Consider the following 16,251-nt stretch of genomic DNA (forward strand, 5'->3'; position numbering starts at 1 on the left):
AAACACGTTTTCACAGCCACATATTTGTTACAGATGAGCTGAATTTAGGGATCATATGAGTTGGCAGGGCTATTGAGGTGGAAACCTGTTATACTTAGTAAAAGAACTTACTGGCATTCCCAGGCTCCCCGTTTTACAGCATATTTTAAGATGGGCCATAAATATTAACATCATAGTTTCTAGGTTCTTTAAACAGTACTGTCTCAATTAGGTACCCAAGGAGATGACAGAAAGATGCTCAATTCCACTGTTCCCTAGATTTCTCTTGTGTGCCCTCTGCTGGGTGTGTGTATCAGCGCAAAACGAGTGAGCGATGTACCAAGATCTGTGGCAGCACAAAGGCACCAGTGCTGAAGGAAAGTTCATCCAGAACTTGACACAGTGTTTGTTTTGTATTGGGAGTACACTGAAGAGGGGAAATGAGCTTCTGATTTTGTTTGAAATTACTTTCCAGTCTTACAGAAGCATGCAGAACTTGTGCCATGTGTATTCAGAAGTGTTGAAGTGCAGGAGTAGTATCTCCAGTGGTTCGCTGGCATTCCTTGTCTTGAGTTTTGGCCAATGTAGTGTATGCTTGCGTGTCTTTTCAGGGAGACATGTCCTTCTTAAGCATTAATCAACAGGCTCAGGTTACTAGCTCCTAGCTCATGCCGTTTCTTACTGCCTCAGATGTCAGGCTTCAGCTCTTCACTGAAAACTACTTGGCAGCCTGGTCTGGCTATGCTGCCTCCTAAGGACTTCACGGGAGCAGTGTGGCAGTGTTTCACAGCCACTTATTGTTGGTTCAGAAGTCCCTTGAGCCTCCTTCCCTGTGCCTCCCACCCACCCAATATCTTCTTACATGTAAATTGTGCATTCAAAAGAATTTGAACTTTACTTATTGTCAGCTTTGTCTATGCCTGCTAGTATTAGTTAACCAGCACTTAATGTAGTTGTTGTTACCATTGTGTTTCCAGTGATAGTGGAGAAGTAAAGACTGCTGATTTCCTGTACTAAAATAGCTTATGTGATAATCTTCAGCACTATGTCCAGTCATTTTCAGTCGTAGATGAATTTTACTTGAGTGTTCTTTGTTATATGAAGATGTTCTGTTATTCTGTCTTTCTCTCATTCCACATATCTACAAAATGTTATTGCCATGAAGGAAGTTAATTAATCAAAAGCCGCTCAGCAGTTCTGATGGTCATCAAGCACAGCTGTGAATGTTAGATAAGATGACCAAGGCGCTAATAATATGTTCCTGATTAGACCATGTTGTCTAGTTGCTTTAAATGCAGCAATACACTTAAAGCTTTAAATTTCGTGCATGAGCACCTGAAGTGTTTTGAAAGTCTCCTTTTGCTCTGGTGCGCAACTGTGGATTACATGGTGAACTTCATAGATCACTGTGAGACAAGACAAATCTAAATGTACAAGTCTAAAATAGGTTCAGACTAGAGGCAAAGGGGAAGAATTGAGTTTCTGCAGATTCCTGAGGAACCTAAGGCAAACAATTCTGACTGGAGCCTTGACTGCTCTGCAGCTTGCTGGAGGAATTGATGAGCAGAGATTTGGGGAGGGTGTGAATAAAATTTTGTCTAAAAAAGAAGGACTAGTATTATTGAGTCATTTAAAGATGAGATTTCTTTTTGTGGGGTAGAGTACGTCATCTCTCTTGATTGGTTGACTTTTAGATTGTATTTATTTGAATAGATGTATTAGTACTTACACAAAACTGTTTTAAGTTCACCACTGACAGTAGGCATGAAGCTTTAGCACAGTCCTTTGTTTTTTGTTATTAAATCCATGTAAAGAAAGAATTTTGACTGCTTTATGTAGATCATGAGGGGTGTAAAATAGAGGAGATGAAGCAGGAAGACTCAGGAAGATCATTAACAGACAGGAGAAGTTCAGTTGTTTATCTTGGTTAACCATTCTGTACAGAGGAGGCCAGTGGACCACATGATGGAGAAAGGAGTTTTACATACCTTGAGGCATGGAGTGTTTTACATGTTAGCAGTGATTAACTGTGGGCTTTGCACAATTTTGCATCACAGCTCACAGGGTTTTTCCATAACTTGGGGAGTCTGGCATGTTCTTTTAATTTAGAAATAGAAAGTGTAGGCCCTGAACAGCAGATACTAATGTCTATCCTATCTCACCTCAACCTGACATGTTTACCTTAAAAACTAATTACTTTGGAAACTGCTGAGATTAAGTAACTTATTTCCAATGGAGTCCATTGGATGGATTGTGATGGCTGTGATGACATTTTTTGTATTTTTGGTAGAGGCAGATAGTAGAAATAATTGGACGGTAGCAAGAAAAATCAATTTTGTATGCCCACTGTGGAATATGATGAGATACAACAATGCACACCCATCATTTTAGTTATGGAGCTTATGTTGTTTGTGGATCTGAAAACACAGCAGTTTAAAAGCAGAGGACACCTGAACGCCTAGCTTACTTTAATAAAATATTGCTGCAATTCAGATAGTCATGGAGAGAGGGAAATAGAGGCTCTTCTAATTAGTTGTGATACACATTTTTTGTGAATTAATATATTTTGATTTATAAGTTACGTAACATGGAAATTGCAGAGAGGGGGAGGTACATTCATCATACAAGTCTCTGAAGTCTGGAAAAACTTTCTTGGTGGCCTTGAATTTGTGACCAGTTCTGTTTAACTTAACCCTGTAATTGCTCCATTAATTTTTCCAACCCCTCCCAAGGGCTAGAAAATGGCTTGTTACTGAGATCACTTGACTTCATTTTGGTTTTTCAACATGCTCTGAAAAAGTCTTTGAGTCAATTTGCTATGATGCTTACTGAAGACAACAACCTTGGACTCTGGAGGAAAGTCTGTATACATACATCAGATTGTGTAGTTGACTGGGCTACCCTTTTGCTGTGAAGTTGAGGCTGTCATACCTGTGTGAGATTTGGAGGCAGGCAGGGAGAGCTGTTGCATATTTCTTTAAACTGTCTTTGAGGCAGTGTTGTTTTCCTCCTGTTAGTTCTATAATGGTGCTTCCTAGAAAGAAACTTTGTGATTCTAGGTTTTTTTTAATGGTTCCTTTCCTTAAAGGAAGTTTGAACTATGTACTTGAACATAGTTATATAAACCCCAGTCACAGATACTAACTTCTTTTGAATAATCTCCCTTTTATTTAGATGGTCATCTACTTGTGTTTATTTTAAGTGTCTGTTTAAAGCTTTTAGAAGCACCTAAGATTTACAATAACTATGATAAACATAAACTGCACTAACATCATTGTTATGTGCCTATTTTTGTCTACCAACACTACCAAGTGTTTTGCTTATTGCCACATATAATTCCACTGCTCTCTCTGGGATCAATTATCTGTTGAACTACCTGAAGCAACCAATTTTGTCTGGCCTGAGTAATGAAGTTGAAAGTAACTTGGTGTGGGTAGAACCAGAAAGGAGAACAAAGTACATAATCATTTTAGTTTTCTACAGCCATGTGTAATGGCCTATGGGTGTGAGCAAATGGTTGCCTGCAAATCACAAATTGGAGAACATACATTCTGCATATGTTAGACTTAATGTAACCGCTTCTACCCTTTCAGGTTAACATTCAGCCTTCTGAATGGCACCGTGCCATACAGCTGCCACAGTCCTGGTTAGGATTTATGAGTCGAACCTACAGTGCAGTCCTTCAGGTAAATTCGAGGTACATAATGTTGTGCACGTTAATGCTCATTCAAGTGATATGGGTTTTATTTTTAGCAGTAAGGGTACCCATGCAAGTTAAAATAATTGAAAAATAAAACTTGAGGTGTTTAGAATAAAATTTGTCAAAAGGAAATAAAATTGAGTCTTCAGTTAATGGCAGCACAATCTGGGATACTTTGTAGAAGTATAACATCTGCTTCAGGTTCTTGCAGTCTTATTCCTGTGTCAAGTTGCAGAATGTGTCAATTCTTAGAATTTTTAGAATGTGAAATTTTAGCTAGAGCTCTAACCTAGTAGTTTGGGTAGGAATTTGGTAGTAATATCATGAAGGAGACAGAAGCTATCGTGGAGTGATTCATTAAACAGAACTTCTCTTAACCAGCATGTAAGGCTGTCACACTGGAAGGGACTGGTCTTTTGATTTTCTGTCCTATCTCATAATTAGAAAATATCTTAAAACCTCTCTTTCATTAGGTTAGCTGACCTGATATCTGGAGCAATGTAGTGTCATTTGGTTTTTCAACAGGAAAATGATATAAAAAAACAAATAGATGCCTTCTAGAAGGCTCTCTTTGTGCTATGAGAAGTCCTTATTTGTTTGTATTTCCAGGCCACATCAGCTGTTTTCAGTGTGAGCAGCTCAGGTTGCTGAGCGAATTCAGAAGCTTTGACTATTCCTTGTTTTGCTGTGCAGCAAAACACATGCTTCTCTAACATTTTCAAAACAAATTTTATCTCAACCATCAGCAAAATACAGATTCTAAGCTGGTCCAGCCCCCTTACTGAGCAGGTAGCGGCTATTCAAATAGTAATTTTAGATTATAACTACAGAGGGGGCAATTGTTGCTTGCATTTAATTACTTTCCTGTTTTACTTCCCCTCTGAGGCAATATTTCATGAGAAGCTTCACATTTACCAGACTTGTTTCTGAAAGCCTCTCTAGGTTTATTGCCATTTTACAGGGCAATAGAGCCTATTTTTGTTGCTTATAAAGTCCCTTACTGGAGATCTAGTATCTTTACTTACTCCTTAGGCTTCTATAGTACAGTTTATCTGAGATGGCCAAAAGACACTACAGTGTAAGATGAGTAGTCTGTGTAGTACATAATTCAGTATTTCTGAACAGCTAGTAGACTAATGATTTCTACAGTTTGGAGGCAGACGCTCATAGAGTCTAGTTCACCAAAACACTGGTGTGAGGATTTTTTTTCCCTTTGGACACCTGAAAGTCCTCTTATCTTTTATTACATCTACTCACATGCTTAAGCACTTCTGCCAGTTTGTGCATTCAGCATGTTTTTGAGACTGAAATCAACCTCACCATGATGATCCTACGAGTCTTGATTTAGTACAGAACTTAAGCTAATGTTTATGTTTTTAGGGAAATTGCAGTAGGTTTTTGCGTAGTTTTTATGCAACGCTCTCTTTAGTCAGTGTGTTGTATATGCTCCTTTAATCTCTGTGGAGAGTCACTTTTTGAGTGACATCTGGATTTACAGGTTTCACTCTCTTGTATTCTGAGCTTTTTATGCACATCCGAACTACAAGTGTTCAGTACCTGAAAACCACAGTTTATGTGCCTGTATTTTTCACTTAAGGCTCAATAACCTACTAAGGAGAAGTAACTGGCAGCCAAAACAAGTTGAGATATAGTTGTCTCATGACTGGAGACTGAACATTAAAGCAAAGCTGCTTAGTATATTTAGATAACAGTTGTTAGAGGCCAGAATCCATATAATCTCCTTTAAGGTACGGAAAGAGCTGTTGTAGGTCACAGGAAGGCTAGGGTCATAGAAAGGAGAAGGATGAGGAATTCTGCTTTAAGAAGTGAATCAAGAAAGTGATGTTGTGCTGTTAGAATCCATTTTAGCTAGCAGGGTTCTAAATCTCATACCCTGCTTGTTGTACCCCTTCCCAAGGGAACTTGTCCCTTTGCATGGACTAGGAGAGATGTCTTGGTATCTGTGGCTGTTTGTGCCATCTGCAGCATGTTTTCCTCACTCAGAATAAAAAATTGAGTTCTTTTACTTAATATGTTGTATATTACAGTGGGATCCCATATGAAAAGCAGTCAAGTTCACTGATGAAGTGGCCCTCAAGTGAAAGGCTACATCCGTTACCTAAGTGTTCTCTGAAGAAATCTTATGATGATTGGCCATGTAAGATCCACTTCTGACTTACTCTGTAATTCTGTAGGGGAGACAGGCAGAGCTGGAGATGCAGTTAAAACATGGAAAAGAGGATCCTGAAGAGGTGCAGTACAAACAGTTTACAGCCTGGCTCTGGTAAGGAAGTGTGTGTCTGCTCCTGATCACTTATGATGGCAAGTGAGGGGGCAGAGGAGGGCAAGACTTCAACGCGTGCGGTTTTGCAAATTTAAAGACTGTATGAGCACTAACGGAAAAAACCTAAAAACCAAAAAATGACCAGAAACAACGATCAAGGTGAGGCAGAAAGAAAGATACTACTGGGTAACCTTCTGTAAGGATTCCCGTATGTACAGATTCACAGGTACTTGCCCTTCTACAGTGTCTGAAACTTCATAGGGTGAGCAGCTGGAAGGAATGGAAAACTGTGTGTGTTTTCTGTCATGTTAAAGCAGAAGGATTATGCAAAGAGCAAAACTTACTTGTAGAGATTAAGTGAGCTATCTCACTGAAAATGACTTGATAAAAGAAATGTAAGCTATGGTATGATGTAGGTCATAGTGAACTGAGGCACATCTCAGTTCATGTAGTACGTTGGCAATGTTGAGCCTGAGAATGTTGTTTAAAACCAAGCACATGGTGCACCATCTGTTCCATATCCTCAACTACTGTTTCAGTCAGCTGAGGAGTGTCTCTCAGGATTTGGCCATGTATGTGCGTGGCCAGGGGGACAAGGTGGGATGTGGGAGGCTTCACAGGGAGAAAGAACTACGAATCCATGGACAGTGTAAATAACTGTTTCTGTGCTTGTTTATAAATGCATTGGGAACAAAGTATGTACAAATACAACCAAAATGCCCTTAACCTGTTTCATTCAAAAAGGTGTTAGTGAGTCCCAATCAAGAGGAATACAAAATTTTTGTCTGTTGTTTTTATTGCAGCTAAATCTAGACTAGAGGGTTTCATAGTAGGATCCAGAATGATATGATATCGTAGAAGAGATTCTGTATGTAGTAGTGGCACAATTTTCTGTTGTTGCTGTGCCCAATCCCTTTCTTGATAGGGTTGAGAAGGAGAAAATGTTTTCCAGGTGAGAAGAATGCTTGTAACAATGCTGCTGAATACTGAACCAATTTCTGCTCTGTATTTCCTAAATAGTGTTAATGTAAGCTATGTCAAAAATGAACAGAATTCCCTTTAACAGTAGAGAAATCAAAACAATAAGTGAACTGGGAGCCTGGTATTAGCTTTCATGTCTTTTCCTGTTCCCCCTTAATTGCTTGGTGCTTCAGGGCTCTAACTTCAGTACCCGTTAAGCACTTGTGCTGCCCACTGGGTTTAACCTGATTGTGGACAGCTTGATATAAACTTTAGTGTTAGTGCTTTATTGTGTAAGTACTGTGCAGTTTTGCGTTGGTATTTGCCAAGTTGGTGTAACCGTTTCTAATGTAGGTGGGTTTGAAACTGTGTGCAAAACCAGTGTGGTTATGAAGGAAAGGCCAAGTAGGTTTCTTTTAAAGCCTGAGTAGGTTTCTGTTAAAGCCTGATTATAACTTAGTCTTCTAACATACGGCCCTATTTTACGAGGCATGCATTTTGAGTCTTAAAAAACTGTGATTGGAGTGTATCTTTTTCTATAGGACAACAGTCATGGCCAGGATGGTATTGTAAGTTGTAGTATAGAGGATCTTTCTTCACCCAAACCTGGCAACGTAGAAGATTCACTGCATCTCTACTTCTGTCTTGATATGAATGCAAAACTCAACAAATGCAGACAAGTAGGCTATTATAAATTGACTACAGTAATGTGTAAGAAATTGTAACTACTCCTATGGCTTTCATTTTAAATGGATTCAGCTTACTATACTGCCTAATAGCGTAACTGCCCATAGTGGTTTCCAGGACTATAGTAAGTGTTGGATAAATTGTTGTGGTTATTCATTGTAAAACGTTCTGATTTTATTATGCTAAGACATAGCACAGTGATCTGGAAGCTCATGTGTGACAGCTCGAAGAACAGATTTGTGGCTATTGCATGAACCTGCATTGTACAAAAACTGGTATGAAGTCAAGAGCCCTTTATAAAACATTAGGAGTGCACACAAACATGAAGAAATGTTGGGTGGTACGTAAGCACTTTTCCAGTTTTAATGCTTGTGATTAATTTGTGCTATATCTTGTGATAGCTGGATGAGATAATTGTTAACCTAGAATGGACATGTGTAAGGCATAAGGGGAAATGAGCTGAGTTCATGCTATAGTATAATGAATGTGGTGTAAATTCTTTCTGTTTCTGTTGCAGGGTCAGAGATATGTTGACTGATGTCATCAAAGGTTCTTCCAAGTAAGAATTGCTAATTTATTACAGATAAAAGTGAGTTCTCTTTTGTGGCAGAAGATGTAAGATAATACTTTTGGCAATTGGTTATCTGCCAGTTTCATGATTTTGCATGACTGCTGTCAGGAAAGAAACTCTTCCGCACTGTATGTTTTGAGATTTTTACCACTGACTGTGTCTGCCTGATGCCTAATGTTTTGAGTAATGCTTGGGTTGTGCTGTATGCATTATTAGTCTGTTCTTTTTTTAACTAGCAGACTCTTTGCCTCAAGTAGCTTCACTTATGTAGAAGTTGGCTGGTCTTTAGTGGAGTATGAGCTCTTCAAAACTGTGCCACTTTCTGTTAAGGTGTCTTTCTTGTGCCAAGATGCCACGAAAGGCAGGAAATTACATGTTTTCAGATTGTGACAGGCTTGTTCATTTGCTGTTAGAATTGGCACATGGCTTTCAGGCAGGAATATGTGTCTCAGCCTTCTTTCATAGACTGCTAAAGTTGCTTGACTTCTTCCTTTTGCTCTCCACTGGCAGCTGGCTTCTTATTATGCTTTGCCCTTGGTTAACCTGAAATTGACCACTTGCACCAGGTTAAGCAAAAGTGTCAGAAATAGTGAATCCTCATAAGAACAAGTACTTAGAAAATCTTAATTCATAAAGATGTCATCAATGAAAGAATTACAGTGAAATCTCACAGACTGTTTCAACATTGGTAATGTAAATATGTCAAAGACTAGTTGAAAATATTTTTGCGAGTTGAGAGTTCTGGAGATTTTAATTAAGACTTCCTATAAAGGTTTGAACTTTCTCCTTTTTTAACTTATCATTGTTCAGCTATTCAAAATAATCCCAGCTGTTCCATTTCCTTGCATGTCAGTCCATCTTGAAGGAGTCAGTTAAATGAGGTTGAAATTGGGTGATCTGTTTGCTATTTTAGGTCCTCAATAAATACATGTGTTAAAGTAGGGTAGTAGAAAGAGGTAGATAAAGGTGGAAAAAAATAATAAACTTTATTCTATGTCTCAAGATTAAAGTTATGATTTTAGTTATAGAAGTTCGTTAGCAAAACTAGTTGAGGTAGAAGCATTGCCTAATTTGTGAGGGAGTGGTGAATTTTCTTTAAGTAACAGCAGAAGGATTTCTTGTGCATAGATCACATCTCTAGAACATCTTGTGTTTACTGACTTTTTTTAAAGAAAATACTGCCATTTCCCCCCATATTTTCAATAAAGAGTAAGACACTGCTTTTTTTCCTCTTGCGGCTTCTTAGGATGGTGATTTTTACCTTCATTAAATTTAAAGCATCCAGCTTTCATGAGTGTGTGTATTTAGAAGTTTCTCTATGTTTGAGGTACATCATGAAATGTAACCTTTTAGAACTTGATGATCAACAACAACAGAGGTTCTATACAGAGATTAGGAAATTATTTAAGGCAAGAGATACAGGGAAATTTCAAAGAACTTAACTAGGCACCTAGTTGTAATTACTTGTAGGTATCTTATCTGAAAGGAAATAGTTTCAGTGTTCCAAACAGGAGAGGTCAATGACATTGCACTAAGACCTTTGTGTCTTATTTTAAAAAGCAAACCAGAAATCCAAAAATATTTTTATTGTGCAAATGAGATCTTTGGGTCTGGAACAATTGCCTAGATTTGCAGTGTAGGTGTGTTTTTACAGCAACAGTTGAGTAATTTTTTAGAAATGGAAGACTGATGCAAAAAGTGTACTACACTGTGTACTGGTCTAGTGTAAGACTGTAAGTGGTCTAGTACAGTTGTATTGTTCAGCTGCTATTGTAGAACAACTAAGAGTTCCAGCAGGATTATATTACACTGTGTTTTTCTGGGAATGAGTGGGATATCAGTATCTATCTTTCCATGAAACTGAACACAGTTATATTCTCTCTCTTATTTGTAAGTGGCAGATTTCTTTTCTTGAGTTCCTTAAAAGTAAAGATTTGCACTGTGGTAGAAGTTGATATTCTTTGAAACCTGTCATTTCCCATGATGTTAATGTTTTCATAGCATAGGGGAGTAATTAAAAACATTTTTTTTAAGCTGAGATTTCATTGATGACTGCTCTGCTAAATCTCCTGCATAGATGCTGTTGCAGTGAAGTGGCACCTGCCTGTCAAGCATTCTCTGTTTGAAAAGCTTTCTGTGTGCTCCTGTGTAGAGATTGTACTAGCAAAGACCAACTGGTGCATTTCTGTGAGTGCTATTTGCTCTGCAGGTGGCAGTCCTCATTATAGTGGGAGCAAGACTGTATTTTTATACAACCTTGTGTGTGCTAGGCTTTATAAAAAAGACAAACGAGAAAAAAGACTGAAGCGCTTCTCTCCTTCATTCTTTCTCTAATTCCTGACAATGAAATGCAATAGACTTTTGCTGAGCTAGAAGACAGCCCAATAAAGTTGATACGTGGAAAGGCCTTCCCTCCTGGACCACCTGTAGCATAACTTTCCTGCATTGAGTTACATGTTTTGTTACCTGCCTCTCTATTACGCTTCTTAACTGTTTGCCTTTTTCTGTCCAGAGACAGCCCAGTGGTGAAAGGAAACTCTATTTTTGCCATAACTGGTCTTGCAGTTGCTGTAGCCAAATATGAAAGCAGCCTCTCCTCAGACACTGAAGGGATGACTGAGGTGAGTCAATCTGGGAACGGGATTCTCTACTTTTAGTGAAATAAAATGAAGCAATATGACCAGGTGTTTGTGGGGCTGGTAAGTGGATATGAAGTACTTCACATTTTGAAGTTCAAGTTTCACCTTACTCAGTGAATGCCATCGGTAGCTACTCTGTGATCTAAACAAAAGTAGTCAGAGTGTGTAGGCACCTTCTCACAGGAAACATACTCACTAACATGTATTTGTTGGTTTTGACAGATGAGATAGAGGTCTAGTGGACACTGAAGCCCAGCCAGGCTCTTTTCTCATTATTTTTGCTTTCATTGAATAGTACCTGTTCAATAGTAGTGTCTGGAGGGTCAGCATTGGCAAGTAAATCATGCTACTTACTGTACATAAGAATGACAAAATAATCTCACTCTTAATGGGTCATAGCTGGAACATCAGCTGCTGAGCCTTTGTTCAGGTAGGACCTGATTTAAGAAAAAATAATGATAAATATTTGGGTTTGATTTTTGCAGACTGAAGCTGATTTTCTTCCCACAAAACACTGGATTACTATGGTCATGGAGACGCTCTTTAGTATTGTGAATAGCCGCTATCGCCCCAAAGGTCAAGTCTTCCCATGGTTCTACCAGGTACGTGTTGTGGTGTTAAAGGCAAGAGAATATATCTGTATTTCATACGTGGAGTTCTTGGTGTACAGTTTCCTGGTTCTGTTTGCCCTGTAGTAGTTGCAATACAGGAAAACCCAAACTTTTCTTGATTTTGTTCTTTTTTTTTCATTGTGTTTTCTGCTGATATTTGGGTTTGTCTTGAGTTTTTGTTTTATTACCAAAATAGTAAAACCACATGTGAGGATATATGAATGAAGGAGATTTTTAAAAAACAAAAACAAAAAACCCTTCAAAACCTAGAATATTCAGCCTGTACATACTAAACAAAACCTTCTAACATGAACAGACTCTCCTCAGACCACCCTGTCAAATTCTTGAGTGATTCTGTCACCATTCGTTAGGGATCTGAAATGCATACTTTCTCAAAATCTAATAGCTATGGAGCCAGTGATCCTTATTTTGTGGTGTCTCTTGAACCCCTGAGGGCCAGTAGAAGTTGTATCATATGTGCTTACAGTGTGATAACCAGCCTGAAATTCTCAAGCCATATAAGTATCAAGCAGTTCTGAAGTAGGACCTGGAGATGGACTGAAAGCTCAGTATAGACCTTAAAGAATAAGTATTGCTAACTCTTGACTATCTGTGGTGAAAACAACCAGGTTGGAGATTCTTTGTGTCATTGATGCGGAAAGGAGTTTAGGTCCTACAAGGCCAAATACCAGCCTCCTAATGTATCATAATGTTCCATATAAGTATCAAGCAGTTCTGAAGTAGGACCTGGAGATGGACTGAAAGCTCAGTATAGACCTTAAAGAATAAGTATTGCTAACTCTTGACTATCTGTGGTGAAAACAACCAGGTTGGAGATTCTTTGTGTCATTGATGCGGAAAGGAGTTTAGGTCCTACAAGGCCAAATACCAGCCTCCTAATGTATCATAATGTTTTCTGTCTGAAACTTCATTAACTGCATTCATGAACTGAGTTTAGTCCAGTAGTGAGATGTTAGCACCAAAAAGCTAAAAATTACTGATGGACCTGAATCAGCTCTGGCTTATGACGCCTATCATCATTGATAGGGGACATAGATCACCAAATCAATAAATAAATTATTAATAAATAATAGTATTAATAGTGTTAAATAAACACTAGACAGGTTGGACGTAAGGAGATACAGCTACTTGGTTGGCACCAGCAGTTTTTGCTGAATTGTTCTGTGAGTCCTGCCTTTGAAAATAATGCTGTTTAAAAAAGGTGGTTTTGAGATAGAACAATGTGACGTTTCACTTCTAAAATCCACTCTGTTTAAAAAAAAAAATAAAATATCTTATGCTTGTAAACTTCTAAGACACACAAGAGAAATTACTGTCTTCAGAGTGCCTTGCGTCCTGATGAGATTTTTTTTTTTCTTTTCAGAGTTGCACGTGGAATTTAATAACTATGTATTAGGCTATTACTTAATATCAGTCCATTGCTTTATAAGTAGAGGTAGCTGTATGGATTTTACCTTCCAAAAAGGAAAGGAATTAAAAACCTTGTAAGGGATCTTTCTTCTAGAAAGCATCTCTACTGGTTATCTTGCAAGATCTCATGATATTTTGTCATACTAGGTCTGATGCTTTTAAGGTAGTGCTTTTTCCAACTCTATATTCTTGGTGTGTTATAATTACAGAATTATATTAACATCATGGCTGATTTCTGTTTGCCCTTCTGATCACGCTGCTGGATATTTTAACAGCAAAGGTGAAAACTAAAATAGACCATCGTATTTATGTGCAGACTGGCTGTTAAGTTCTAGTTGCATCCTGACTTACCCTTTGCTTACAGTTTCATACTTAACAACCTTATTTACACTTAGAAATTGTATTCTGAATTATCCTAGTTTTAAGGTGCTTACAAGGTAAGGCAAGTGGAAAAGTTACCATAGGCAATTCCATGAAATACTGTTTATTGCCAGATTGCAATACATCTGTGCTGCTGATTGCTGTATAGGTATTTATTTTAAATGCCTAAAGTACTGAGTGTTACTACCTGGAAAGGAATTTTATTTCCCTCTTCCAAGAGGAAAAGAAAAAAAATTCTTTTTTATTTTTTTCTAGAAATCCTATTCGGGTGAAAATACTGCTAGTATTATAGCACGTTCCTGTGCAGCCACTGCTTTATCTCTCCTGGTGCCAGTTTTTATTGTATCATGCAAGGAGAAGATTGAGGAGGTCTTGAATATGCTGACTGACAGGTTGCCTGGGAAATCAAATGCTGATGAGTCTCAGGCTGTTCAAATCCACATGGGCCTTGGTTTGGGGATGTTTATCTCACGTTTGTATGAAGAAAAAGTCAGGTAAGGATTAACATATGTAATGTAGGTGTGCAAATAACTTCCTTCTTTTTCCTGCATGTAGCCTTGAGGAATTAAAGTATTTACAAGTCATAGGCAAATAATTCTTGACGGGCTCTGCAACATTTCTTAAAAGGTGTCTTTTGTTATCAGTCTTCACCACTGCCACCACCACGCAGTGCTATCCTGGATATTTTGCCATTCTTTCAGGATGAATGATTAATTTTCCTAATATCCCAAGGTACATGTGCAAAGCAGTCAGCTAGAAGAGCCATACGTATGCTTTTAAAGGGGACTAGCTGCCCTGGGAGATTTAACTGCAAAATAATTCACAGTTCTCATCAGTTCCTTTCTAAGTGGTGCTCTGGACACTGGATAGCGTCCTCTTACATTATGTGAGTTACACATGTGAGGCAGGAGCTACAACAGAAGTAGTATAACAGGCTGTCTTTAAAGCATGCTGTTGCAGCTGTGTTGGCAGCAAAGAGATGTTCTGAAGTTGGTAGAAAACGCCTCCTTTACAAAAGAGTTGGCATCAGTTGCAAATTTCCAGTGATTCCAGACAAATTAAGAAGTAGGTTTGTCTTTAGATTGCTCCAGCTTCTTAACTACTATGGATTCTGTCTGTCTATATACCCATAATAAACATTTAATTGGTGCACAAGCACAGGTATCAGACAGATCTGTCTGTCAGTTGTTAATTTGCTCAGTGAAACTAATCTTCCCAACGCACCTGCCTTTGTTAAAACACTGTGCAGCATTGCTGTTCTAGTCTTTGTGCTTCAGTGTCTTGATGCCTTCCTACCTCTGACTCACCCATATAATTTGGGGATGAACTATCTAGATGATTAGTCAGTGATGACAACTGAGCTACGTAGAAGCATTAAAAGGCTCTTAAAGAGAATGATGTTAGACCAGCTTGGTGTTTTGGAGTATGTGAATCTTTATTTTGGTGTGGGGATTTTGTTTGTTTGGCGAGGGGTGTTGAAATTAATAAATTTATCTAAAAATTTCTTGTGGACTGTATCAGTTTTTATTCTTCCACTGCCTTGCATAGTTTCAAAGCTAAATCTCGCACATTCTTCCAAGCATTGACTTGCAACAACAGCAAAACTTGAAGGCGTGTACCTATACCTAATATCGAATCATAGAGTTAGTTTGCATTAAAGATGTCCTGTTCATTAAGAAAACTGTGTGCGTGTTTTATAAGAGGGGTGTCCCTATGACGTCTTTGGAGTGAGCTGTAAATGCTTCCTTTTTTTATCAGTAAGTTAGGCAAGTAGATGGAGAGATTGATTTACAGAGCTAATATCTTAAAATGTATAAATATTCAGCTTATGAATAGTTACAGGTCTAGCTGAGATCATGTTCTATCAGTATCTTCCTCCTGCTGTCAGGCATGTTTTACAAATCCTGGATGCTGCGTTTCTTTCTGGGTGTTGTTGGAACAATGGTTGCAGGTTAAGGTCTGAATATGTTTTTATTATTTGTATATGAGTATGTTTATATGAATGTGACACACATGCCAGTCATACAGTTATTGCTTACAGACTAGCATGAGAACCTGTTACAGCAAGAAAAGAACTCTCTTTACTGGAGTGTTCAGTCTTAGCAGGAGCTTTAATATCCTATATGATTTAAAGAACAGAGCTGTGGTTTGGATTTTTTGGTTTCTTTTCTGTTTTGTTTTTGCAGTGATGTAGCCGGTCAACAGATGAACTTAGTTCTAATGAAGTCCCTAGATGTGCTAGAAGACTGCTGCTTTGACACCAGTCTGGAGTACAAGTAAGTTTCCTTCATTACTGATGATATTTTTATTTTGAGCTCCACCTTTTTAATTCATGCTTTTATTCCTTAATTCTACGCAGAAGAGTATAGGATAGGATAAGGAGCCAGCCTGTTCTGAGTACTTCGATAGAATCAGCAACTTGTGCAGACTGGCAAGGACCTTTAGATGTCCACATCGCTCCCCAAAAGAGACTTAGCCCTGGATTTGAACTACATTGCCCAAGGCTTTACAGTCAGAGTTTGAAACTCCCAACATTTGGAGACAGCACAATGCCTCTGAGCCTTGGCTCCACTTTTGGCCTGTCCTTAATCTCCACATGAATATCTGATGTTTCAGCTTGTGCCCACTGCCTGTCAGCCTCCCACCATGCAAGAGCCCAGCTACATCTCCTCAGTCCTTTCCTGTCAGTGCTGGAGATGCTGTCGGGTGCCACCAAAGCCATCCCTTCTCACAGATGAACCGGCTGTGGTCCCACAGCCTCTGCTGTCAGGGCAATGAGTCCAGCTTTGCTGTCTTGGTAGCCTCCTGTGAGCTTGTTCCAGTTCTGTTGGTGTCTTTCCTGCATTCAGAGCAGTATTCCAGCTGTGTTGGTGAGCAGAAAGTAGAGGGGTGATCCTTCTCGTGGCTCTCATGACTCTGTCATGCTCATGCTGCCTGTGCGCTGCTGGCCCTCATCGCTGCCTGGGTGCACGTCTGGCCCGAGCTCAGCTTGCTGCCCACCGGTGTGC

General features: G+C 38.8%; 1 protein-coding gene across 1 annotated transcript in view; it reads left to right on the forward strand.

The window, feature by feature from the left end:
• The window catches only part of LOC104166463 (focadhesin-like), a gene marked incomplete at its 3' end in the record, with an annotated part of 46,140 nt that extends 30,621 nt beyond the window's left edge, over window positions 1-15,519 (forward strand). The window contains exons 12-18 of the mRNA XM_009706437.1: window positions 3,573-3,665; window positions 5,875-5,963; window positions 8,128-8,169; window positions 10,694-10,802; window positions 11,306-11,422; window positions 13,499-13,737; window positions 15,430-15,519. Of these exons, the coding sequence (XP_009704739.1) occupies window positions 3,573-3,665; window positions 5,875-5,963; window positions 8,128-8,169; window positions 10,694-10,802; window positions 11,306-11,422; window positions 13,499-13,737; window positions 15,430-15,519 (779 nt within the window). The remainder of the gene's footprint in view (window positions 1-3,572; window positions 3,666-5,874; window positions 5,964-8,127; window positions 8,170-10,693; window positions 10,803-11,305; window positions 11,423-13,498; window positions 13,738-15,429) is intronic.
• Between the last annotated feature and the right edge of the window lie 732 nt (window positions 15,520-16,251).

The sequence above is a fragment of the Cariama cristata genome, unplaced genomic scaffold (genome assembly GCF_000690535.1).
Source record: "Cariama cristata isolate BGI_N322 unplaced genomic scaffold, ASM69053v1 scaffold10430, whole genome shotgun sequence".
NCBI lineage: Eukaryota > Metazoa > Chordata > Aves > Cariamiformes > Cariamidae > Cariama > Cariama cristata.